At 56.8% G+C, this 22,708-nt stretch overlaps 5 protein-coding genes across 5 annotated transcripts; 2 read left to right on the top strand and 3 right to left on the bottom strand.

The window, feature by feature from the left end:
• Nucleotides 1-355: 355 nt before the first annotated feature.
• JDV02_009998 (uncharacterized protein) lies at nt 356-2,239 on the bottom strand (the record flags this gene model as incomplete). Its single annotated transcript, XM_047991701.1, has 4 exons — nt 356-1,157; nt 1,265-1,526; nt 1,583-1,705; nt 1,762-2,239. The coding sequence occupies 4 exons, from the start codon at nt 2,237-2,239 to the stop codon at nt 356-358; spliced, it is 1,665 nt and encodes a 554-aa protein (XP_047847713.1).
• Nucleotides 2,240-2,980: 741 nt separating this feature from the next.
• On the bottom strand, nt 2,981-5,823 carry JDV02_009997 (uncharacterized protein). Its single transcript, XM_047991700.1, has 4 exons — nt 5,161-5,823; nt 4,773-5,086; nt 3,591-4,716; nt 2,981-3,535 (listed from the first exon to the last, which is right to left on the bottom strand). Exons 1-4 carry the CDS (start codon nt 5,486-5,488, stop codon nt 3,381-3,383), a joined length of 1,923 nt encoding a protein of 640 aa, XP_047847712.1. The 5' UTR covers nt 5,489-5,823; the 3' UTR covers nt 2,981-3,380.
• A 580-nt stretch (nt 5,824-6,403) lies between these two features.
• Nucleotides 6,404-10,493, top strand: GDT1 (GCR1-dependent translation factor 1). Its single transcript, XM_047991699.1, has 4 exons — nt 6,404-6,814; nt 6,894-7,946; nt 8,005-8,884; nt 8,942-10,493. The coding sequence occupies exons 2-4, from the start codon at nt 7,338-7,340 to the stop codon at nt 9,010-9,012; spliced, it is 1,560 nt and encodes a 519-aa protein (XP_047847711.1). The 5' UTR covers nt 6,404-6,814; nt 6,894-7,337; the 3' UTR covers nt 9,013-10,493.
• A 3,236-nt stretch (nt 10,494-13,729) lies between these two features.
• On the top strand, nt 13,730-15,544 carry JDV02_009995 (uncharacterized protein). The gene is made up of 2 exons (XM_047991698.1): nt 13,730-14,360; nt 14,645-15,544. The coding sequence occupies exons 1-2, from the start codon at nt 13,876-13,878 to the stop codon at nt 15,237-15,239; spliced, it is 1,080 nt and encodes a 359-aa protein (XP_047847710.1). The 5' UTR covers nt 13,730-13,875; the 3' UTR covers nt 15,240-15,544.
• Nucleotides 15,545-20,629: 5,085 nt separating this feature from the next.
• On the bottom strand, nt 20,630-22,450 carry JDV02_009994 (uncharacterized protein). Its single transcript, XM_047991697.1, has 2 exons — nt 22,221-22,450; nt 20,630-22,151 (listed from the first exon to the last, which is right to left on the bottom strand). The coding sequence occupies exon 2, from the start codon at nt 21,926-21,928 to the stop codon at nt 20,876-20,878; it is 1,053 nt and encodes a 350-aa protein (XP_047847709.1). The 5' UTR covers nt 21,929-22,151; nt 22,221-22,450; the 3' UTR covers nt 20,630-20,875.
• Nucleotides 22,451-22,708: the final 258 nt, after the last annotated feature.

The following is a 22,708-nucleotide window of genomic DNA, read 5'->3' as shown; positions in this document are numbered from 1 at the left end:
GTCGGGCTACACCAGGCAGTCCGCTGCGATGCCATACCCGTTCCGTACGGCAGCACGCCCGGCACAACTTCACCCAACAACACCCATGGGCGCTTACTGACCGTTGAAGATGGGACCCCACCCCCAGATCTAGGACTGCCCTTCGCATGCTGAAGCGTTCAGCTGCTTCCTCGCCATCTCTACGTCTGATTCGAGTGTCTTTGTGAGTGCCGTGGCCGACCCTCGGAGACTCGCGCCTCTTGTCCCCTAGCATCCACAATGAGACCAAGCAGCCATCTCGAGCTTGTCAAGGCTCAACATCATGGGGGCAATTTGAAAGGCTTCTCTTGCCGCCAAATATCCCAAACTGCTGAGGCTATTCCTTGGTCATAGTCGAGCGTAGACCCGGGTTAGAAACACTCTTCACCGCACCCTGCTCCGTAACCTCAAAGTCGAACTCATCCACCGGACGGCTCGCATACCGCCAGGTGTCATAGTTGAACCAGTTCGCACACGCCTCGCTGGGCCGCGACGGCGTTGCCGCCCTCCTCCCCAGCTTCTCCAGCACCATGCGCCACCGTCCGCCCTCGCCGATGGGATAGATGCGCGCATCGAGCTCCGCCTCGTCCGCAACCCCCTTCTGTTCCGCCAGCGCCGCGAGGACGGACTTGGCGCCGCCCGCCGCCCGCCACGACTTGATCCGCAAGCCAGGGCCCTCGTCCACGACGAGCTCCAAGCTCGACGACGACGACGACTTGTCGCCGCCCGACGAGTAGCGGCCCGCGTAGGCTCTCTCGGCCTGCCTCCTCGCCAGGGCGTCCGCCTCGCGCACCACGGCGTCCGTCACCGCGTCGAGGAGCGAGAGGCTGGGCGCGTTGGCGTCTACCGCCGCAACAAGGATGGTCCCGCCGATGTTGTACTCGGGCACGAGGAGGACGTACGCGGCCCAGCCGGGCATGGACCCGGACTTGGTGTAGACGTCGATGGGGCGGCCGTCGGGCGTGAGGCGCGAGAGGCGGAAGATTTCCCACGGCGCGCCCACGTGCATGGCGTACGAGCCGGCAAAGGACGAGGGCTTGAGCCAGGTACGGGTCTGCGCGGGCGTGAGGAGCGTGTTGTTAAGGATGGCGCGTGTATACGCCGTTAGGTTGCGTGGCGTGGAGAACAAACCCGCGGTGCTGCCTCGCGTCAGAATCTCCGCTGTCTCTCTCTGTCGGAACGAGCGTGGGAACGAATGAAAGAGAGGGACCGCAAGGAGAGGAGGATCCTTTGTGCGCTCACTCACTAGTTGAAGTTGCCCAGGCTCAGGTCAAAGAAACTCGCTCCGATGCCCACGGGGATGACGCCCCTCGACAGCTCCGGCACCTGAAACCCCGTCGCCGACAGGCCCAACGGGCCCGTGACGCTGTCGCGAACGATTTGCTCAAACGGCTTGCCCGTGATATTCTCCATTGCCCAGCCGAGGAGCATGTAGGCCTGGTCGGAGTAGGCGGGCCGGTCGCCAGGCATGAAGATAAGCTTGTTGCTCTTGAGGGCATCCAGCATTTCTGTACAGTCTCAGCAAAGGGGGCGTTCGACGCGGTGCACACGCCGATTCCCTTACCCGCGCGGGAGCATGTCTTCATGGAGAGATTGTCGCAAGTCGGTATGTCCTTGGGATCCGGCTTCGGAAAGCCCGCCTTTTCCAGCTCGTCTCCGTACCGTAGATACCGATCAAATGCGAACCCTTTGAACGATCAGCCTTCTAATCGCTTCTTTTCAACATATTATCCCAGAACTTACCCTTGTTCGGCACTCCGGCAAGTTGACTAGCCAGCATCCGCAGCGTAACGCCCTCATACGGCCCGAACCCCCTAAGCTCCTCTACGTAGTCCCCAATCGGCGTGTCAATCTTATGCGGCGCGTTCAGCAGTAGTGCCAGCACGTTGACCGTCTTGGTCACGCTCATGACGCGGTACACCGTGTCCGCGTCCACCGTCTTCACCCCGCTGGCGTTCTTGACCGCGGCGGTGTGGTGGTACTCGAATAGCGTCGCGTCCGCCGAGGTTAGCTCTACGGAGAAGGACGTGGTCGAGACGTTCCACCGCGTGCCGGAGCTCTTAACCAAGGCCTCGATCCTGGATGACAGCCTCTGCGGGTCTAGTTTGGCTGGGTACTTGGGCGGGGGTAGGACGGGGCCGGCGGGAGGGCATTGGCCTCCAACGGGTGTGGCGAGCGCGCTGGCAGCCCAGACGAGGAGGCTGAACAGAGTCTTGTTCATTTTGGAGATGCGAGCGGCTGCAGTGTAGACGCTGAGTTGCCTTGCTCTGCTAAATATCCAAGTCCTTTGGGCCCCTTTCCATATATCAGGAACCCATTATATATTATATAGCATTCACGGACCATATACACGGGGCGTTGGTCGTGGTGTAAGTCAACAGTGGCTTACAGAGCTTGCGAGTCCAGAACACACAGTACAGCATTTCTAGTGCCCATGCAGTACATAACGCTTCCAACATACTGCGAGTCCAACGTGGCTTATACGATTTACGAGCCAAACGCAATCAACGACACCCAGCCACCCACCGGCCGCGCAAACCCGCACCTTCATCAAGGTCACCGTCCCGGCACAGCACCTCAAGGGCCTTTTCACAGATCTGCCGCATCAAAAAGCAAGCGTCCCGCAGGTGCAACCTTGGGTTAGTAGTGAGGCCGGCAACGTCATCGCATCGCTAGTGGAACCACAGGGCCGCTCGCCCTAGGCAGCGCCAGCTATTGTTGACCGTTGGCGCCTGGCTGACGCGCGTTTCATTCACCAAATTCAAAGAGCGAATGCGAGAGCGAGCAGCCTGACCAATGTCACCGTTGTAAGACGGACCAGGATGTCCGACCAAAGTCCAAAGGCCTTGACTCTCCAGCTCTGTCTGACCGATTTGGCACGGTTGGCGCATGCGCACGTTGGAGCGCCTTCTCAGAACACCACAGAGTCGCGTCTCGTCAGCGTGGCGATGCGGATCAAGGCTGTATGTACCCCGGGCTCTAGTTTGGGCGATGGCCTCAAGGGAACTTCATGTCATCTGATCGGCCAGCGGCGGTAGAGAGCCCTTGGACAAGTACAAAGCCATGACCGCACGCACGTGTATATTCAGTAGATCAGGTGAATAATCGCGAATGTAGGTGACGAATATCGAGGCTCAGCCCCACGACAAAGTATCAATCGTCTCATAAACTCGTGGAGGCTGTACAAGTCCGAATCACACCAATACTACTTCAGATTCAGACACGCAAATTCGGGCCCTTCTTTGGCTGCTCAATATGCCTGGCAATGCTGCTCCTTGATCGCCTCTCCTTGATCGCCTGAACTATAGCCACACAACGTGTTTCCCCCGTACCGGTGCAGTAACTCATGAGGCAGCGGGAGCTCAGTAGCCAGAGTCCTGAAACACCTCTGGGTCTTCCCGCAGGTTGGAGTCCACGCTTCGCCGCATCCCCGGCTCGCCCTCGTCGTCCGTCGACTCGTTAAACGCGTGCAGGCTGCAGGTGCCGCGTGCCATGCTGTATCCGTTCCACGCCGACGCTGAAACATGTTAGCCACCGCATGCTCCTCCGAGTCGGGTGCAGAAGAGACTCACCAACCAGAACCGGGGCCGTCGGGTGCCAGCTTGCGTCACGCACGCAAGTGCCCCAGCCGCCTGGCTCATCAAACCAGTGCCTTGTGTGTCGGTCCCTCCGCCGGGTTGCCATTGTGGCCTTCTTCACGTCAATCGTCCCAGCCAGCGTTGCGTCCATATTCCAGATGTACACTTTCCCGTCGGCGCTTCCCGAATAAACGTATCGCGAGTTGGTCGAGGACGGCGGCGAAAAGTGGCACCGGATGAGAGTGCGAAGGACCTTGTGACCCCTAAAGGTTACCAACGAGTTGTCCTGCGGGTGCGGATCCCAATCTTCGTCGTCGTACGCTTCCCTGCGGTAGTCGAACGTGCCGCCAATTGTGCGCCGCAGCGGTGCTTCTTCCCGGAACTTTGCAGACGACTTGGCCATCCTCAAGTCCCACAACTTCATGCTCTGGTCTTTGCCGTTGCTCAGGATGTACCGCCCGTCGCCTTTGCTATCAATATACGTCAACCCCTCAACGTGGCCGACGAATGCGCCCGCCTCGCGCGCGGTCCCCATGCTCCTCCGATCCCACACCTTGATGGTACAATCGTCCGACCCCGAGTAGACAATGTGCGGCGACAGCTTGTCCGCGAAGCAGACGGCGTTGACGTGGTCCTCGTGTCCGGTGACGTGATGGAGCACTCGGCGCGACTCGATGTCGTAAACGACAATGGCATCAGAGCTTGTTCCTGCCACGAGCTCTCTGCCGTCGCCGGAGAATCGGATGGACCAGATGCCGAACCCGCCTCGAGTTCGCCAGGTGTGGTTGTGTCGCACGGCGGTGTCGTCAAGATCGAGCGTATACGGGTCGCCGGTGTCGTTGGGGTCCGTAGGGGCCATGGACACCATGCTCTGGATGGATGTGTATGCCAGCCATCGGTTATCAGGGCTCAAGCTTGCGTCCGTCAAGGTCCACTCTCCCCATGGGTACGATGCTGTCTTGTAGTACTTCCACTCGTACGGGTTTGAGGTGTCGTACATGCGGACCTTGAAGTCTTGGCAGCACGAAAAGAAGAAGTTGCCGTCATCCGAAAATTGACCCGAGTATACGGGGCTGTCGTAGTGGACAATCTTCTCTGCTCTCGTGCCGGGTATCATGGACTGCGACAACCAGGTTAGATAGCGGCAAACGGCATTGGGCAGAGCGAGCAGCGAACCTGGGTTACAATGTCGCTGTTCCGCTTTCTCTGCTCGCGGTCACCGAGCCCGAGCTCACGCTCGAGCATCCGCCTGGAAATGCGCTTCTTGGCGTGCAGGTCGTAGTCGTTGGCCCCAAAGGTGCCACTCCTCATGAGTTTGATGCCCTCCTCGCTCGGCACCTTGGGATAGCGGTTGGGGTCCTTGGGTTGCCGCCGTCTCCGAGAACCCCACATGCTGAGGAAGCCCTCCTCGTCATCCGCGTTGTTAAATAGAGCATTGCTCAAACCGCGCTGTCGCAGCAGCGCCATGAGTTGCCCGCGCGTCAATAGGCCTGTCCTCTCACCGTCTGGATCAGCTCAACTGTCAGTACGCTGAGGTTTGTGTAGGGACGCGGGAGATGCGCACCTCGAAATAGTCCCATGATCTGCTGGATTGGGTCTTCCTCATCGTCAAAGTCGTCGACGTCCGGGTCATCCTCGTCGACGTCCTCCTCTTCGACTTCAAAGTCCTCGTCCTCGGCATCATCATCCTGGTCTCCTTCGTCCTCGTCATCGTCACCGTAGACGACGTATGAACCCGGCATGCGGTAGAGATGTGGTTCGTCATCGTCGCTATCCTCTCCGCTAAGCCCCGTCTCGCGGCCTGTCTCGGAGTGCTCGGTATCATCATCGTGGTCGTCACTCTCTCTCACATGCTGGGAGCCGGTGGCTCCTTGTTCATTTGGCGCACTCATGGTCAGACTAGTCGCCGGATTCAACAAGGCGATGCCCTGGGCGCGGGCAATATGAGTTCGTCAAGGGTCCTGCACGGTTGGTACGCTGACCATGGATGGCGGGGCGCCGATTCCGTCTGTCCCGAGTCGAACGCCAGGGCCGTTGTCGCCGGTGGACTGGAGGAGCAGGGGAGGATATTTCCAGGTAGGGTTATAGATTTGGCACTCGGGTCTATGCAGCTACGACGCCAATACCCAAGGGGCACAGGAATAGCCGGCCATGTCAAGGGTGATGATTCAAGGAGCGCAGGTCAGTGACGTTATGACGGTGCGGTGGGGATCGAGATGCTGTGCTGTGCTGCGCTGTGCTGGATAAGCAGCAGCTTGGGCGGAGTTAAGCTCTGCGAGGGTCCAAGTCTCCGAATGGGTGGGTAGTGGACCCGATGGGGTCGGATACGGAGCTACGGGAAACTACACGGGGCCTCCGCAGGGGCCAGCGCTGGTGCCAGTCACTGGGAGGTACTCCGCATGGGGTAGCGGGCAGCACCAGTAGTAAGCGGCCGCTCCCCGACGCAAGCCCAGGTCCGGATAACGACCTCGGGTTGTGAGTCCAAGGCGATGGGATGGAGATTGGTCGTGTAGAATACAGTGGTGTGATTCGAAGCGAATGTGGCCAACATAAGTACGAAGTACATGCGGGAGTATACTGTCACACAACAGACGCTGACTGTAATACCTCCCTACCTTATCGCTCGGGTAGCACGGACAATCTGATGATCACTCCTTGAAGGACAAAGGATGCAAAGCACCACAAGTTCCTCAATGCTCTGCCCAGTCCCAGCAAACTGTCATACCGTAAATATACAGTTCTGGTGGCAGCCCGATGGCAAATCCACATCGTGACCTGTCTCGGCGAGCCTCGCCATGGTCGTTCGCCGGACAGGGGAGAACGGGTAACGTTAACCATACGGACGGTACAAGGCGTCCAGTTGGAGCGCAGCCTTCCATACAAAATTCCTCTGCACGGGGTATAGTCGACAGAATAGCCTCGAAGCCACAATCTGAGGCACGATGCATGCGCCGTCGCAGAGGCACAGGAAGCACCCGTGGGCTGCCCGGAACGGTGGCATGACTAGCGGCCACCCACTGGAAGCGGCGAGCCCCCCGCCATACGACGCCGTGGACAGGCACCTGAAGCTTCCTGTAACGCCCCCAGGCCCCCTTATGTCCCCCTTCCGGTGGCCCATCCAGCGGCCCTGCAGCGCCTCCACTCCCGCCACCAGGCCTCTGGGGCCCACCCGTTCGTCCATTAGGAGCGCGACCTGTCGAATGCCAAACCTTCCTTCGGTAAAGGCAACCCTGTCCGGTACCTCCCCCATATACGTACGCTACTAATACGACAGTCGAGGTGCGGCGGGTTGGACAGACAGACATAATATAGCACGTCCACTTTTTCCCCCTTGCCCTCGACATTCAACATCGCCATCGCTTCACGTCTCTCCTTCCCTCCCAAGTCCCGACCGCTCGGCCCTCGCATAGCGTCTTTGCATCCGTCCGTTCCTTTTCCTTCCATTGCTACCCCCCCCTACTATTCTGCCGCGTGTCGCGTCCCCGAAAGACGCTCGCGTGCCTTCACTTAACCCGAGCGGCGACGCGCGCCCCTTGCGAACCCCCGAGACCCCGACAGATCGACCATTCTGCGCCTCGGGGCCGTCGACGCCGCGTCCGCACTATCGTTGCCGCCTCTTCCCACATTGTCTCCCTCTCTTTCTGATCAGCGGGTGGCCGAAGCGGATCTCTTGCGAGCAACAGCGCCGAGCAATCGCACCGCAACCCCCGCCGCCACCAACACCGCATCACCATCGTCACCATGCGGTTCCGCACCAAACACTCACCTCTCCTCCTCCTGCTGCTGCCATCGTTGGCCGCTGGTCTGGGGGCCAGATCTGGTAGCACTACGGCAGAGCGGGAGGATGCTTCCGTTGCGTCCCTGCTTGACTCGGACGATGGCGCAAAACCTCGATCACGTCTCTCCACCAAGGACGCCCCGTTCGATGGCAAGGATGGCAAGCCCCATCTCGGCCCTTTCGTCGAGACGGATGGCACCGCGACAGACTCCGACAATAACGGCCTGCCGCCTCTCAAGGGGCGGCCCCACGACCCGACCGTCGTAGACGGCAAGAAGATCCCCGAGTCCAACGACGGCGTAATGTTCGACAAGAACCGGGAACGGCCACAAGGCTCAACAGGCATTGAGGGTGGCGTGACGGAGAAGTCGGCTGCTCGCAAGGCTCAAGAGGGCAAGACGGGCGAGAGGACGTTTGCGCAGCCGGAGGCTCCCAAAGAGAAGCCCCCCATGCCGCACAGCGAGGAGCAGAAGCTGGGCAAGGACAGCACCAAGGACAAGAGCAGGGACAAGACCAAAACCAAGTCGTCATTAGACAAGGCGGAGGGCAGCACAGACTACACAGGCCTTGACGTATGCTTTCCTCCTCCGAGCTGCCCTTGTGCCTCCGATAGCTAACGCTTCCAAACAGAAGCCAGAAGACCTCCCAGGCAAGCACCGCGACAAGACGCCATTGCCCGATTCGGTCAAGGAATCCCCCCTCGAGCCCAAAAAGAGTGCTCCGATCCCAGTAGAAAAGGACAAGTCCACGCCGCTAGAGGACGATGGCATCATTCAGCCGTTCCACTCTTTCATCCTGTCCTTTACCATGATCCTGGTTTCCGAGGTCGGCGACAAGACATTCCTGGTGGCGGCGCTCATGGCCATGAAGCACGACCGCATGGTGGTCTTCTCGGCGGCTTTTGGAGCATTGCTCGTCATGACGGTCCTGTCTGCCGTTCTTGGGCACGCTGTGCCGACGTTGATTCCCAAGCGGTTGACAAGCTTCCTCGCTGCCGGCCTCTTCCTGGTCTTTGGCGCCAAGCTCCTTCGCGAGGGCATGAAGATGGACCCGAACGAAGGCGTCTCGGCGGAGATGCACGAGGTGGAGCAAGAGCTCGCCGAGAAGGAAAAGGAACTCGGGCGCAGCCGCCACGACATGTCACCACACTCTTTGGAGATGGGTCTCAAGGGGCGAAGCTCGAGGGCCAAGGGCCGCTTCCCGTCGCCGCCGCGGTCGCCATCGCAGTCGCCCTCGCGCAGCCCGTCTCGCAGCCGCGGATCCATTCAGAACTTTGCACACGGGGTAAGCAACCTGTGCTCCTTACTCCTGAGCCCCGCGTGGGTGCAGACGTTTGCCATGACGTTCCTGGGCGAGTGGGGGGACAGGAGCCAAATCGCGACGATTGCCATGGCGGCGGGCCAGGATTACTGGTGGGTGACACTGGGAGCAACCTGCGGCCATGCCATCTGCACGGGAGTGGCGGTGCTGGGCGGCCGCGCCATCGCGGGCCGTGTCAGCCTGAAAGTTGGTGAGTGAAACACATGGGCCGGGTCGGGTATTGAAGTGGAAGCTAACGCTGTTGTAGTGACTGTGGGCGGCGCCGTTGCATTCCTGCTCTTCGCGTTTATCTACTTTATCGAAGCCCTGCACGGGTAATCGGGCTGGTGCCGGTGCTCCTCGCTCGCCAGCGTCGAGGTCGCTCATTCTTTTTCACATGGACAAGTTGGCGGGCTACTATCTGTTGTAATTGGCACACGCGCACGCGCACGCGCACGCGCACACACACGCACACGCACACACAACCACACGGTCGCTATTTTCCTTGGTATCCGCTGGGCATGAATGGGACGGAGAGGGGTCGGGTCAGGGCCCGGACGTCGGTCGGTCACTATATTGGAAAGCGGGCAGCGAGCGCAAGCAAGAGGGTACGCATATCTGTGACTGAGGCGAGTTTGCATTTGCTTTGCTTTCTTTTGCGAGCGCGCCCAACTGGGGATGGAGGCTGAGCTATACGTCTGCAAAGACTGCGGCGGCCCGGCATGGTGCACATTACGGACACAACACGGGGATAATAAAAGGACGACGCCGAGGCCTGCGGATAGATGGAAGCAGGACCGGCGCAACTATAGGGAACGGGTTGATTTTACACTACTCGACTGATTATCTGATGTGCTTTGTGCACTTGAAATTCGACAGAGCCACGTTGACATTTCCTCGGCCCGCATCTTGCTCGCAGAGGCAGACTGCTCTGTTGTTGTCTCTTTTACGACCCTGTATACTGACGGGTTGGCAGTTTATGTGTCAGACTGACAAAAGTGTCAAGCTCATCAGCCGAGACGAGAGGAAACGAGCTCGCTTGGCGTCACATCGCTCGCAGGCCCAGACGTCCATCCGCCCACCCACGCAGAGCCACACACACACGCGCCCCTGCGCCATCTCGAACCGCGCACCCCCTCTTCCTTCCTTGCCGACGATCCCAGGGGCCCACGGGGGAGTACGCTCGGCAATCTCGCCGAACGACCATATCTCGACACAAGCGTGGAGGATGAGGTACCTCTGCGTACTAACGAGGCAGTATGTATGTATGTATGTAGGTGTGTGTGTCTCGATCAGCTGCCAACCGTTGGTCACGGAACGCAGCCTCCCCGGGGCAGCGGCGATCATGGCCTGATTTTTACACTTCTTCGTTCTTCCTTTCGGCGCTTTTTTTCTTCCTTTCTTGGCTCGGGTCCCCCTCCCCGCAAAACCCGTCACACTGGTCGGGCCAATGGGATGGGAGGGGGATGGGAGGAGGCTGGCCATCACCGATAGATGGATGGCTGGCTGGCTGGCGGGCGAACGGGCGAGTGGGCTGGTGAGCGATAACCAGGGGACCAACCGGCATACAGTCTATGTAACAGCCAGAGGCGCGGCTCTGGAGGTGTCACAAGAAGCGCCGTGGTGCGGCAGGGCGATGCATATATCTTGTACAAGATACGTGCGCGTGGATAATGCATGTGAACAGCTGCCTAGCTAAACACGTACCTTGGATATGTTGCACAAGGCACACAGAAAAGTAGGTACGAGGTAGTAGGTACGAGGTAGTAGGTACTACAGATGGACTGGCCATGTCAGGTCATCTTCTCCTTTCGCGTGGGAGGACGCACGCCCGGCCCCCCGCCGGGGTAGGGTTGCGTTCGTGGGACCGGTAGCACGGCGGGCCCAATCCCCCCCCTGGCTGCTCCAAGGTTACTTCCTAGGTACTGACACATGTTGATGCAAGCTACCAGGTGTTTGTGAGGCTGTGAAGTAGTACAGGACCTGACTTGGCACCTTTGGTAGTATCTCACAGGCTGGCCGTGGCTGGACGGAAGAAGGGGAGGAAGCGACGGCAAAGGCCTGTATAGGCATCACGGGCGTATGAGTCGAGGTGCGGATGCTTTCCGGTCAGGGGGGCTCCCAAGGAGTGTTGGGGGGCAGGGCAGGGCAGGGCAATCAAAGAGAGTTGCCCTTTGTCATTGCTTCTCTCTCTCCCTCTCCATGGCTTGTGTCACCCAGAAGCCTACGGCAGAAGCCCAAACAGCTTGGTACGCATGTAGGGTCCCCGCTATTCACAGTGCATAGTGCATACAAGGATAGGGCGGGGAGTGTCCGATCTTTTCGGGGAAGACGGGACCGAGGCGCGCGGAGGAGGAGGAGGAGGAGGAGCACGAGGAGGTCATGGTTTTGAAGAGTGGGACGCACATTGTAGCTGAACTGGATCTTTTTGTTCGGGGAAATGTTTCACTTGTAGTAGTAAGCAAAGACGGTGATGACGCAGTACTAGCAGCAACGGAAATAACAGCTTGACGACAAAGTAAGAGGCAAGGCAACGACCCACCCATGGTAAGGCGGGCACTTACACGCTTGCACCATATTGTTGCAGCCGGCACTGGTCCGAGACACAAAAAAACCTTCAGCCAACAAGGCTGTTTTTCTTACGTATTTCTTCAGCTTTCTTCTTTGCGTGATTTCTGTCGTGTTATTTCTTGATTTTTCCATATGTGCGTGCGTACGTGCGAGTGTGCGTGTGTGTGTGTGTATGTGTGTGTTAGAGAGAGTGTGTGTGTAAAGTGAAGTGACGAGGAGTGAGTAACCAACAGTCAGTGGGAGTCGCGCCATCCCGACACCGACCTCCCCCCCCTTGCCTGTCACTCGCGCTCCTGAACCATCGCCGACTGTCGGGTCGTTGTCGTCGTCGGCATCGTTTCTTCCCGCTGCGCGCACGTACGCGTGGCGTCTGCAGGGCACGACGGAAGCGAACGATCGGGTCCTTTTATTTTATGTTACTTTTTCTTCCCATCCCTTCCCCGTCCCCCTGTTTCCTTTCTTTTTCCATTACCTTTGGCTCGTCTAGATGTACGTATACGTACAGTACGTCCATCTGGAGGACGAGCCGGCCCGTGCGTCAAGGTAGGGGTCGCTTTGCCTTTTTTTCCTTTCTTTTTTCGCGGTTAGCGCTGGCTCAGCGCCAATCGCTTCATAGTAAGCAAAATACTCCAAGGGAGCTTGGCGTGTACCGTAGTGCGTGCCGGGTATCGCGTACAGGATAGACGTCAAAGTGAGCGACAGCCAGGGAAGAAGATTCGGGGCAGTACCGTGCTCACGCGACACAAGGTAGTGCCAGTAACGCGGCTGGCTGGCGAGGTGGAAGTACATAAGGTAGATCCTTCGGAGCCGTTTCGTCCTCCCGCCCCTCCCTCCTTCCCTGAACGTGCAGACTTTGGGCGGATGTAGACTAGAGTGGTTCGGTACATGCTCACCCGAGCCATATCTATAGTACACATACTGTACATGAGTACGTACCCGTTTCGTCTCCTCTCGACTACCGACTTCATCTTCCGAGGCGCGGTTGGGCGGGCGCTTCCAGGGTCTTCGTGGCCATCCACTGATGTATGCACGTCCCCGTCCGCCGGGCACCTCTACCCAGCAGCAGCACCGGCAGCCCTGTTCAGATCCTTGTTTCGACGATCATGCACGCCATGTGCTTCAGCGGATGCCACGGCATGGCGTTCCAGACCCGGCAGAGGCGCCCTTCCAATCGAAGAATTCCCTCTCGTGGACTTGTCCCTCTTCCGGAGGGACCTGACAGGGCCCCGGGAACAGACAACCTTGCCCCTGGAGGGCCGGGCTGCATCAATGACAGAATTAGGGGGTTCGCCCGGAGAATTCGAAATCGGCCTGCGAGCGCGGCAGTGCCATGCCATCGGCCCGCTTCCCACCCCCATGCGAGGGACGACGCGGATCCCCTCTCCCCAGGCGCACCCTCAAGGTGGTGCCGCGCAGCAATAGGGCCCCTGTGAGCAAGACACGATATATCCTAACGGCAGATAGATCTCGGACACGCTCTAGAGGGGGGCCAGTTGGGACAGCGGCATCGTACTGCCCTACACGGGGATTTTTCTGGCCCGCAGGCAGCCCTGACCAGCGTCATGTTGTTGGCTTGGCCTTTGGCTCGCTCACAGATACCACGAACGAGATACATGCTAACGTTACCCGCATACATACATACCTTCAATATATTGACTCGCTTCTCGGTACCCTCGCTTTCTTTCCTTATACCGCGGCCCGGATCGGACACCTGCCGAGCCCATTCGGGGACGAAATTTTGCCCCAACGCCGAGCTGCCTGCCTGCCTGCCTGCCTGCCTGCCTGCCTGCCTGCCTACCTTCCTTCACCATGGGCTAACTGACGTACCATGTGTATTTATGCACAGCACATGCGCGTCGACGACCAACAACAGCAGCAACAACAACGCACCCACGCACACGGGACCACACCCCTTTCGCCCACGGTGCTTTGCCCGCCGCCCGCTCGGCATATGGCCGTCAGTGATAAAAAATATGCCCTGCTCAGCAGACGCGGAAGGCCTGCCCCACCACCCTCCTTTCAACCCTCTCCGGGGCGACGAAAGCAAGGCGTCGACGAGCGATTGGATGAGAAGCGTGCCGTCAGGGCTTGTACGTTTCGTCGCTGTATCCTTCTTTCGCGTCTGCGGGAGAGAGGGAGAGAGAGATTTGGGAATGGAGGGGATGGGAGCCATAGGAGCTGGGCGTCGGGAGCCGCGGAGCCGCGAGCCGCGAGCCGCGAGCTACGAGCACGGACTTGCGAGTTGCGAGTCGCTGAAAGCTGAGAGCTGGGAGCTGGGAGTTGGGAGACACAGGAGCCATGAGAGCAGCAATGCAAGATTCGGTGTATGATGGTGATGTGAGATTCGGGTATTGGAGGGAGGCGACCACATAGAACCCTTGCCCGTCGTGTCCTGTCAGCCGGCTCGCCCGCGACAACCACCCCCCAGTCTTTGTCTATCCGGGACGGGGCGTGCGTGCAGTGTTACGAGGCAGCGTTAAGGTAACAGGTGTAAGTCTAGAGCCTCGCCGCCGTTCTTGTGCCTCCAGCCGCTGCGGGGAGAGCAGAGAGCAGAGAGCGCCGTCCGTCGTCCGCTCCGGATAGAAACGACACCACGACTGGAGCCTCACAGGCGCGTGGAGTAAGAGGAAGATGTATAAGAGACGGGAGCGCACGTCTTTCAATTTTGTTTTTGATTGTTTTCCCCCCAGGCAGATAGATCGACGAGTCTCTTCTTTTCTGTGCGTGACGGCAGCAGCAGCGAAAGCCTTGACGGAGTCCTATGTCGTCCATGTTCCGAGGGCGTCTGCGCGTCTGGACGAACGAACAGACAAACGAGTCTGCCACTGCTTGCTTTCCCTTTGCTCCATCTCCCTGCGCGCCCGGCACGGTATTCAACGACGACGACGACGACTAAGTAAGAAAGCTTTTTGGAAAAGAAAAGAAAAAAAGGTGAATCACTGCGAGACTAGCTCCCCCAACATCCCGCTTGCCGCCACCTGTCTTCAGCAAACCCCCCTCAGCTTTAAGGTTGAGACAAGCATGCTCAGCAACGGCAACGACATCATCGGCTGCCCCCGATGCAGCATTTCCGTGTCTGTCAGCCAGCCCCTCAGCGAGTGCTTCAATTGCGCGGCGTACGTCTCTTCTTTCTTTCTTTCCCCTCTTTCACCTCGCGGTGCCTTTTCTTTCCTTTCCCACCTTTTTCTCCCTCTCGGGCGTCTTGTCGCTCCCTTATTCTCCCCCGTTTCTCTCCCAAACGAGAAGGATACAGACACGCACGCATACGCACGCACGCCCAAAGACAGAAAATCTCTCTCTCTCCCTTCTTCCCTCCATTTCAAGCACAGAGAGGGGAGGGGTGAGCGCGCGAGCATGACGACGAGCCCAAGCCAACACCGGCAATGACCACATCCACCAGACAAGCAGCGAGAGCCCTCCCCCCACCCACGTCGGCATGGAGCCCGTCGACAGTGGCGTCAGACAACGACGACTACGAGCATGGCAGCTATGACTACGAATACGCCGACCCGCCTCCGGCGTACGACACCTTCACCGTTCCTAGGTACCTAGAGGCGCAGATGCCAGGACCACCACCACGACGCGCCATCTCGGTGCTGGACCTTCGGGCGACGACCAACCTCGACCCAGGAGAGGGACGGCGCCCTAACGGCGGCGGCAGCCGCTCTTTGCGGTCAGGGGCAGGGGGAGGGGGAGACCACGCGGCGTTCAGACACGGCGGAGAGCACAGCATCGAGGCGGGCACAAGAGTCTCCGGCGGCGGTGAGCACGGCGGCACCGACACGGACGTCCGGCCCCTGGGAACGACCACGACGACGCCGCTCCTGCAGCTTCGGCCGTTTACAAGGCGGCCGGCGGCGGCAACGGCAGCATGGGAGCAGGCCAGGACCCTCGCGCGGGCGTGCGGGCTCCTCGTGGCACTCGTCTTCATCGCCTTTATGATCCACGGGCTGGCGCTCATGGTCGAGCAGGGGCTCCACCAGTCGACCGTCTAAGGGGGGTTCTCGCAGTCACGGCAAATATCAATGTGGCATCAACGTCTTGTGGACTATTTTATTTCTTTTTCTTTCTTCTACGGCGGCGGCGGTGGCGGCGACTTCACGAAGTAGTACGACGGGATGACAATTTGGGGGCCGCGTTTTTCCAAGTTTTGTCATGTTCAACCTCGAGTGCCTTTGCGGGTGGTGGGAATAAAAATCATCAATGCAGTTTCGTCAGCTGCCCAACGCGTCAATACACGTGGCTGCCATCCCTTCACTCGTCCCTTCTCCTATCCCTTGCAGCTGTGCGTCGTCGAAAAGGGAAAAAAAAGACTCGTGTCGTCCAGTTTTTAGCTTGACGGGCATGTTTCTTCAAACTCAATTTTGATTTTGATTTTTGATTTTTCTTTTCGCTAGCCCTTTACTTCTTTGCCTTGCCACGGTGGTGCGCGCTCGACTCTAGCTTCGACGCTCGGGGTGTGGGCGTATACTGTATGTTTATACGGTATATTCGTACTTCCTTGGCAGGTGGACGCCTTATTGCCTGCGGACCGGATGTTACACTACGCAGGTCGCTCAAGCAACGCGCCCCCCCTGGCCATGACACCCTCGGTCCGCCATACTTCGTACGCGCTGGTAGGTACGGCCGCAGGCACGCACACAGTGCACAAAGACACCAGACGAGCCGCTCTCACCAACAAGGAAGACGTACGAAGTACTGCTACGCACCGAGGTCTTGATATACTGGGTGCCAGGGCGGGCAGCAGAACGGAGACGAGTCATAGGTACGTACAAAATACAAAGTACGTCCTTCTATCAGGGCACGGACACGTCGAGAACCTTCCCTCTATCTAGCACTGACGTATGTACCTACGTACCTACCTGGGGTCAAGGCATCAAGTTGCTTCACGGCCCGGCAAGGCTAGATTAGCAGGCAGGAGAGACGACATGGGTCGGTGACTGGCGGAACACGCGCGGGCGTTCTCGCCCATGGCCTGCCTGACGCGAGCGAGGCGGTTGGCAGTTGCATGCGCCACCAAGCTGTGTAACCCCAGGGGGGAGGCAAAGCGCAGTGCGGCAAGGGCTCGTGCGTACTCTGTTCTGTCGTGCGCGCTGCTGGTTCCTGACTTAGTAGTAGGTTGGCTTGGTAGGTTGCGCGCGCACAACAAGGGGGATGTCCAGAGCCCAGTCTTCCGTGCCGTACTGTACCTACGTATCCCTCAGCATGCAGGATTCCCGTTGACATATAATGTGCAGCAAGAGGCCTTGCGAGTGGTGCGCTGGCTGCAGATACATCTGTAAATATGCACGCATGACACGAGCTCCCCGACCATCAAGCCTCCCCATCCCTCATGACTGTACGGAGTACTTGGTATCAAGACAACGGCTTTCCACGGCGACGCAACACCAGGATATCAACTCAGACACGCGGCGATCCTCGACGATCTCTCCCCTTCCCCTGCTGCCCTCGGAGAAAGCAAACTCTGGTTCCTCCTCCCCCGGCCGTTCGCTGGGCCCAGACCGTGCGCGAACCCTTGCTCCTCCCTGCCAGATATATGCAATATGCATTTTCCCACTGTATGTATATGTACATGTACACATCTGCCCGCCCAACAGGGCGGAGCTTGATACTTAGTACTTTGTGCCACCTGCCATATATGCTGCTGCTGCTGCTGCTGCCACATGCTGCTGCTGCCGCCATATGCTGCTGTTGCTGCTCCCCCCCCTGCTTCATCTCCATGCCCGTCGCTCAAAACGGCATAAGCGCCATATCTCCTTGCCTCGTTTTCCCTCGCCCAACCGCGCAGACTTTTTGTTCTTTCGTCAACGGAGGAACCAAAGCAGTCGGCCGACGTTGGTTTTGGTTTTTTTTTTTCTTCTTGATTTCCTGCACGTGTGACGATGTCGTACCACGACATCGAGCCGCGACCTATCTGCGGTGCAGCCTGAAAGAAGAAAGAAAGACCGGTGCGCCTTGGAACTGGTGGTGCGGCGCTGCTGCTGCTGCTGCTGCGGTGGTACGAGACACACCCCTCATGTCCCAGGAAAAGAGACGCGCGCGTAATATTAACCGAACCCTGGGCGCTTCTGCAACAATCTCTCATCACCACCAACCACCACCACCACCAACCATCGTTGACGGGAGGACGGGGGACATGGCTGGAACTGGGACTTGGCGTGCAGCCATGTCGTGCTGCTGCCTGTCCGCTCGTGACGGTCCATTCCATTCCATTGTGCACACTGCTACTGCTGCTGCTGCTGCTGGCGGAAGTTGAAGTTTCCATGACAGCACGACACAAGTCGGCCCGTCATCTTGTGGCGGCTTCTCTCTCCTTTTCTCTCTCTGTCCTCATAGCAATAAAGAGAGCGGCATTAATTAATGGACATGTATAACGTGTGTATGTGTGCATATGCTGATACTCCGTACACATGCAGTGAGTTGGGCCAGACACATCACGGCCCTCGCCTTTCCCGCCAGCTAGCTCCTCCCCCCTTGTCATTGACCATTACGCTATACCGTCCACGAAACAACACGACGAGCCACGCCCGGGTAACCATGTCCACCAAGTCCCGTCCCGTACCAGAGAGCGACCGACATATATATTACCCCTGGGCCTCCGATAAGCGTCAAAGTACCAAATCGGAAATCTCAGATTAACTCGCCCATCCCCATCCCCAGTTGAGGGCAGGCCTCGCAGCTCTGACACGCACATGCAAAACGTACAACACGAGGAGGAGGAGGGGGGGGCCTGTTTGGCGTCGAGTCAAATCTACCAAGTTCTAGAGCGAACCAACCTCCATCAATGAGGGACGGACGGCCTGCCTGACCCAACCCCAGAAGGATTCTTATTTACCTTAGTATTCGTTCACATGCTCGGGTCCCCTGTGCTTCACAAAATCGTCATAAATGAGCACATAAACACAAGAAAACATGCAAGTACTGTACTTTGTACGCACCATATTCAAGTGCCGCATCCCAAGTAGTGCAAAGTCTTCCCCCGTGATACTTTGTGCCACACACACACACACCACACACGCACACAGCCACTTCCCGTCTTGGTTTTTTTCTAATTTACGTTTTGCACGTTTGGGATCCTCTCATTTCCCGCGTCGTCGGGCACTCGGGAACCCCATATCCCCCCCGCCGCCGCCCGTTTACCATCATCGTAATATTATATATCTCGTCGTTCCTTAAGGCTATAATATAAAAGGCAAGAATTGCCTTGCATCCCTTATATTAGTTACTATCGCTATCGAAAATAAAACCTCCGCCGCGTCCCGACTCGTCGCTTAATTCGGCACGTAAATTCTCCAATTCCTTACTTATCGACTCGGAGCTAGCATTCTCCCGAAGGCGTTCAAAGTCAAGTAGTTTCACCCCTTCTTCCGTAACGAGAAAGTTGTATCGGTTTACATCCCCATGTATAAGTCCCAGTTCGTGGAGTTTCCGTAGAGCGGTTTCGCAGACGTTTAGATCCTGGAAGGAAGCAGAGCGTCCCTCTATTTTCTCCAATAGAAAACCCACGATGCGTCCATTTTCATGGACATGGGCGAGGAAGCGTGGGGCCAGTCCATAACCCTCAAGTAACTGATATGCTCTCGTTTCTTGTTCGATGCGAGGTAGCTCCCATTCGAAACGGGCTATTTTGGCGATCATGGTGGCTGATGATGGGAGAGTGATTGGGAGGATCGAATGTGAGACGGCTTCGAAAGCCATTGCCGTTAGCTGTTTGGTCTTCTCCAACTCTAGGCAGTCAACCCTGGTATGATGCCATTGACACTTGACGCCAGCTAGTGTTCGGTTCAAGAAGGAGGTTTTCAAATCGCCGCTGGTTTTATCTCGTGAGATGTTGGCCACGGTCCATTCCTCGTTATAAGGAAGGCGGGGCAGGGACTGAAGGGGGAATGAAAGTGTGTCTCTGTCAAAGGTTCCGGGAGAGATGACGAGATATTTGACTTGGTTTCCGATTCGCAGTCGGTATTCGCTTTCAAAAGAATCGTCATCGTCCACTTCCATGGATAGGATGATCGGCTGCATTGGCGGGTTTGTAGTGTGATCGCCGGACAATGTTACCATTGGAACACTCACTGTAAGACTACCAGCGGATGTGTTTGAAGAAAAGTCAAACCCAGAAGAGATGTAGCATTCGTCCATTTATGCTTCGAGATTTCCTTTACCGTCGCCATGCCTCTTTCTCTCCCCCTTGTGTTCACAGAGAACGATAAGACCCTCCCTTGCCTAAGGTACTAACCTTCCTGGATTCATAGGGACTGCGGGGGGATGCCGGGCGCCCAATCGGGGCTCCCTGGCAACCAAATAGGCCCAGGAACAGCGGTTAAACAGGCCCAAGAAGGCCCCTATAGGCCCGGGGCCACATATTTACAGTCCTGGCCCAGCGCCTGCCCAGCGGTTAGAAGATTCAATGCGATTTGACCAATTCAAATTCCGCAACGCACAGCCCAGGCCCAGCGCCTGCCCAGCGGTTAGAAGATTCAATGCGATTTGACCAATTCAAATTCCGCAACGTAACTACAGCCCAGCCAGTTGAAGCGACTTACTTCCCGCTCTCCAGCTCGGGAACTCTACATCCACTGCAGTGGCTGCGCCAAAACCTCTACGCGTCTCGAACAGACGGCCCCCCCAAGACTATCTTAGCCCGTCAACTGGTAAGCGTAAAACCCAACAGGGCGCAGCGGTTACTCCAAACACTAACTCCACGAAGCCCACTTTCGATGGGACCGTTGCTTCGGCTGTCTTTGCTCTCCAAATTAGGAAGAGGAGGAGCTGGGTTGGCAAAAATAGACAGGAGTCATGGACACACAGTAAAGGCATGACAGGCTGGCCCGGCGCTTATACCGCCTGTATTGCTGGCTTGGTCCTTGTCTCGGCTGGCTGGGGAGCAGCCAAAAATAGCTCCAGACACCTTGTGGCTAACGTTAAAGACTCCTAAACAACTCCAGAGCCAACACGCCCCGGGGCAGCCCGTAGCTCGACAGCTATAACTTGCGCCTCCTTGAAGCAACATCTACACATTAACAGCATCAGACTCGAACAATCAATCTCACCTTTCATTACATCAGCAATAATCAAGCGTTCAGAAGCGGCACACCCACCAACACCACCCAAGTTTCTCGATAGCGCAAGCGAAGCTTTGACTTCTACGCTAGTCGTTTATATTCATCATCGGCAAACGTGTACAAGTCATTCGACTATCCAACATCGTAAGGAGGCAGTCATCCCTCATATCTGAGCCCGGTCTAATTTGTGATATTCTGTTAGTCAAGAAATGTGTACGTCCAAGTATATTAAATATACATGCGGCTGCAAGAGGGAGATGGAGTTTATCCAGTGCCCGGAGCGCCAGGAAACCAACGTCAAATGCAATCCAGTTATTAAAAGATGGGGCAAGGATTCGACCAACTACTGTTCAAAGCACTTGGTCAAGCCAGACGCGCCAGTGAAATACACGGACCAAAATGGAGTCGTTATGGAAGAGTAAAGCACGGCTTGTAAACTGTGGAGCTGTATTGAGATGGTAAATTGTACCTTGGGAAGTCTGGGAATTTGTCCGCTTTCTGGGTGCTTTCTACTTGGACACTTTGTAGGCAGCCTGGCCGCAATACATTAGCGAGCAGTTTCCACATGCTTGTCATTCTCTATTGTTGAAGTAGCCTCCTCTCCGAGCAGCCTCCGGTAGATCGGTTGGCCGGTTGCTACCTTCGCCACTCGATCTCCATAGGAGCTGTGCTTGTTCACACCATCGAAAGTGTTCCAAAAAGCCATCTTGTGCATATACCTTGTCGCGAGCCTCGAATGCCCATTTCTCGCCCCTGGAGCCGATGATGTCTTTTTCGAGAGCGAGTTGACACCCAGCACACGACATTCCGTGTTCGGCTCTGCCGGTTCGTCTATCATAATAAGGAAGTGCGCACGACCCCATAAAGTTAAATTTTTGATTTCGTCCCGAGTTCGCTGGCTGTGCCTGCGCTAGTGCATGCGGTTGCTGTCCGGAAACCAATATGGCCTGATGAACAGAAACGACCGTAATACGGGATTTGTGTACGGATTCCTTCATCGAATATATTCCAGGCAAAGTCTTGAATGACCTCAGTTGGCCTAATTCGGCCTTGGTCAAGGGGAATTGCTTCCGGACAGCGGCAAGAGTTTGCACTTGGGTTTCCAAAGCCCCTTGGAGGCATTTAAAACAGCATCGATTCCAAGTTAGGAGGGACATAAATCCGCCGAATTCGCTGCAAAAAGTACAAGCCTTGGTACATAGTGCGTAGTAAAAATCGGACAGAGAAACGCCGATGGCAAGTCGTGTTCGTAACAAGGCACAGAGAAGGTTCAGTCCATGCGAGACCACCATCTGATATTGCTTGAGAGAGTCTACCGTCTGCCTCGATCTGAGATTTGTTTGTCGAAATTTGAATAGAGAATGCATGTCTAGACGTAACAATACGTCATGCAAGAGCTCGAGGGGTAGCCGATCGAGAGAGCCGAATCCCGTATTAGAAGTCCGCCGGAAGGGTGTTGCTATAGACAGACGAATACCGACATGTTCGCGAGGCGAGAACCATATCACGGAGCGACAGTAGTCTTTGCGATGGTAGGCGGTGGCTCGAACAATGGCGTCGGTCTGTTCCTCGCGGAAACGGTATTCAGTGACGGAGCGATATCCGCGAGGCATAAGGGCTTCCATTCTCGACGTTTATAGGTACGCTTGAGTGAAAGAGGCACGGATCTCAATAGACGTCGTTGGTGGTGACGATCTCGATGATGGGGCGCTCGGTCGCGTTTATATGCCGCCTGTCATGTTATAGTCCGCACGTCTCGTCGAACTCGGCAAGTAATGACGGTGGGTGCTCAGAACGTAGACGTCGAGTGCCACCCTCTCTCTGGGAGGCGCTGCGTTTGGCTCGTTTCTGTAGTCCGTACGCGCCTTATTAGATTCCAATTCGGGGCAAAATAAAGTCGACTTCAGATGCACTCACCAGGAGAAGGTCGAGTGGATTCAGCGCCGTGCCGACACGAAGCGAATCATTAGGGGCCGGGTGACCCCGGGGACGGGAGGGAGGGGGCTGGGGCCAGCGGCATAAATTTCATGCGCGCAGACGCGAGTGTTGTGCGGCAATTCGTGATATGAAAGGGTGAGATAGGCAGCAAAGGCCCTGCTCGGCTGCCTCCATTAGCATCACCTTATAGCCTAGAGAGTGACTTCGGCCGCCGGCATAAAAAGTAGCTATATGGTTAAAGTACCCTGTTTGACCCCTATCAAGGCGTTATATAAGCTTTCCCTCACCACCTTCTATATTAAGACTAGCTACGGCAGTATTCTAGTCGCGAGGCTACAAGAGTAGTATTTAACGCAAGCTATTAGCGAAGGAATAAAAATAAGTAGTACTATTTATATAGCTTAATTTTACTATTTATAAAGCTAGTAGGTCACTAAGAAATTTTTAGCTAATTATATACCGCGAAG

The sequence above is a fragment of the Purpureocillium takamizusanense genome, chromosome 11 (genome assembly GCF_022605165.1).
Source record: "Purpureocillium takamizusanense chromosome 11, complete sequence".
Taxonomy (NCBI): domain Eukaryota; kingdom Fungi; phylum Ascomycota; class Sordariomycetes; order Hypocreales; family Ophiocordycipitaceae; genus Purpureocillium; species Purpureocillium takamizusanense.
This window is presented reverse-complemented; position numbering and strand designations above follow the sequence as displayed.

Bases quoted from the DNA above. Each gene is read 5' to 3' on its own strand.
- GDT1 (XM_047991699.1), top strand. From the start codon at position 7,338: ATGCGGTTCCGCACCAAACACTCACCTCTCCTCCTCCTGCTGCTGCCA. The intron at 7,947-8,004 runs GTATGCTTTCCT...GCTTCCAAACAG, and splicing joins CAGACTACACAGGCCTTGAC to AAGCCAGAAGACCTCCCAGG. The intron at 8,885-8,941 runs GTGAGTGAAACA...ACGCTGTTGTAG, and splicing joins CCGTGTCAGCCTGAAAGTTG to TGACTGTGGGCGGCGCCGTT.
- JDV02_009994 (XM_047991697.1), bottom strand. From the start codon at position 21,928: ATGGAAGCCCTTATGCCTCGCGGATATCGCTCCGTCACTGAATACCGT.
- JDV02_009997 (XM_047991700.1), bottom strand. From the start codon at position 5,488: ATGAGTGCGCCAAATGAACAAGGAGCCACCGGCTCCCAGCATGTGAGA. The intron at 5,087-5,160 runs GTGCGCATCTCC...GTGAGAGGACAG, and splicing joins GATCATGGGACTATTTCGAG to GCCTATTGACGCGCGGGCAA. The intron at 3,536-3,590 runs GTGAGTCTCTTC...AACATGTTTCAG, and splicing joins GACGGCCCCGGTTCTGGTTG to CGTCGGCGTGGAACGGATAC.
- JDV02_009995 (XM_047991698.1), top strand. From the start codon at position 13,876: ATGTATAAGAGACGGGAGCGCACGTCTTTCAATTTTGTTTTTGATTGT. The intron at 14,361-14,644 runs GTACGTCTCTTC...CACATCCACCAG, and splicing joins GAGTGCTTCAATTGCGCGGC to ACAAGCAGCGAGAGCCCTCC.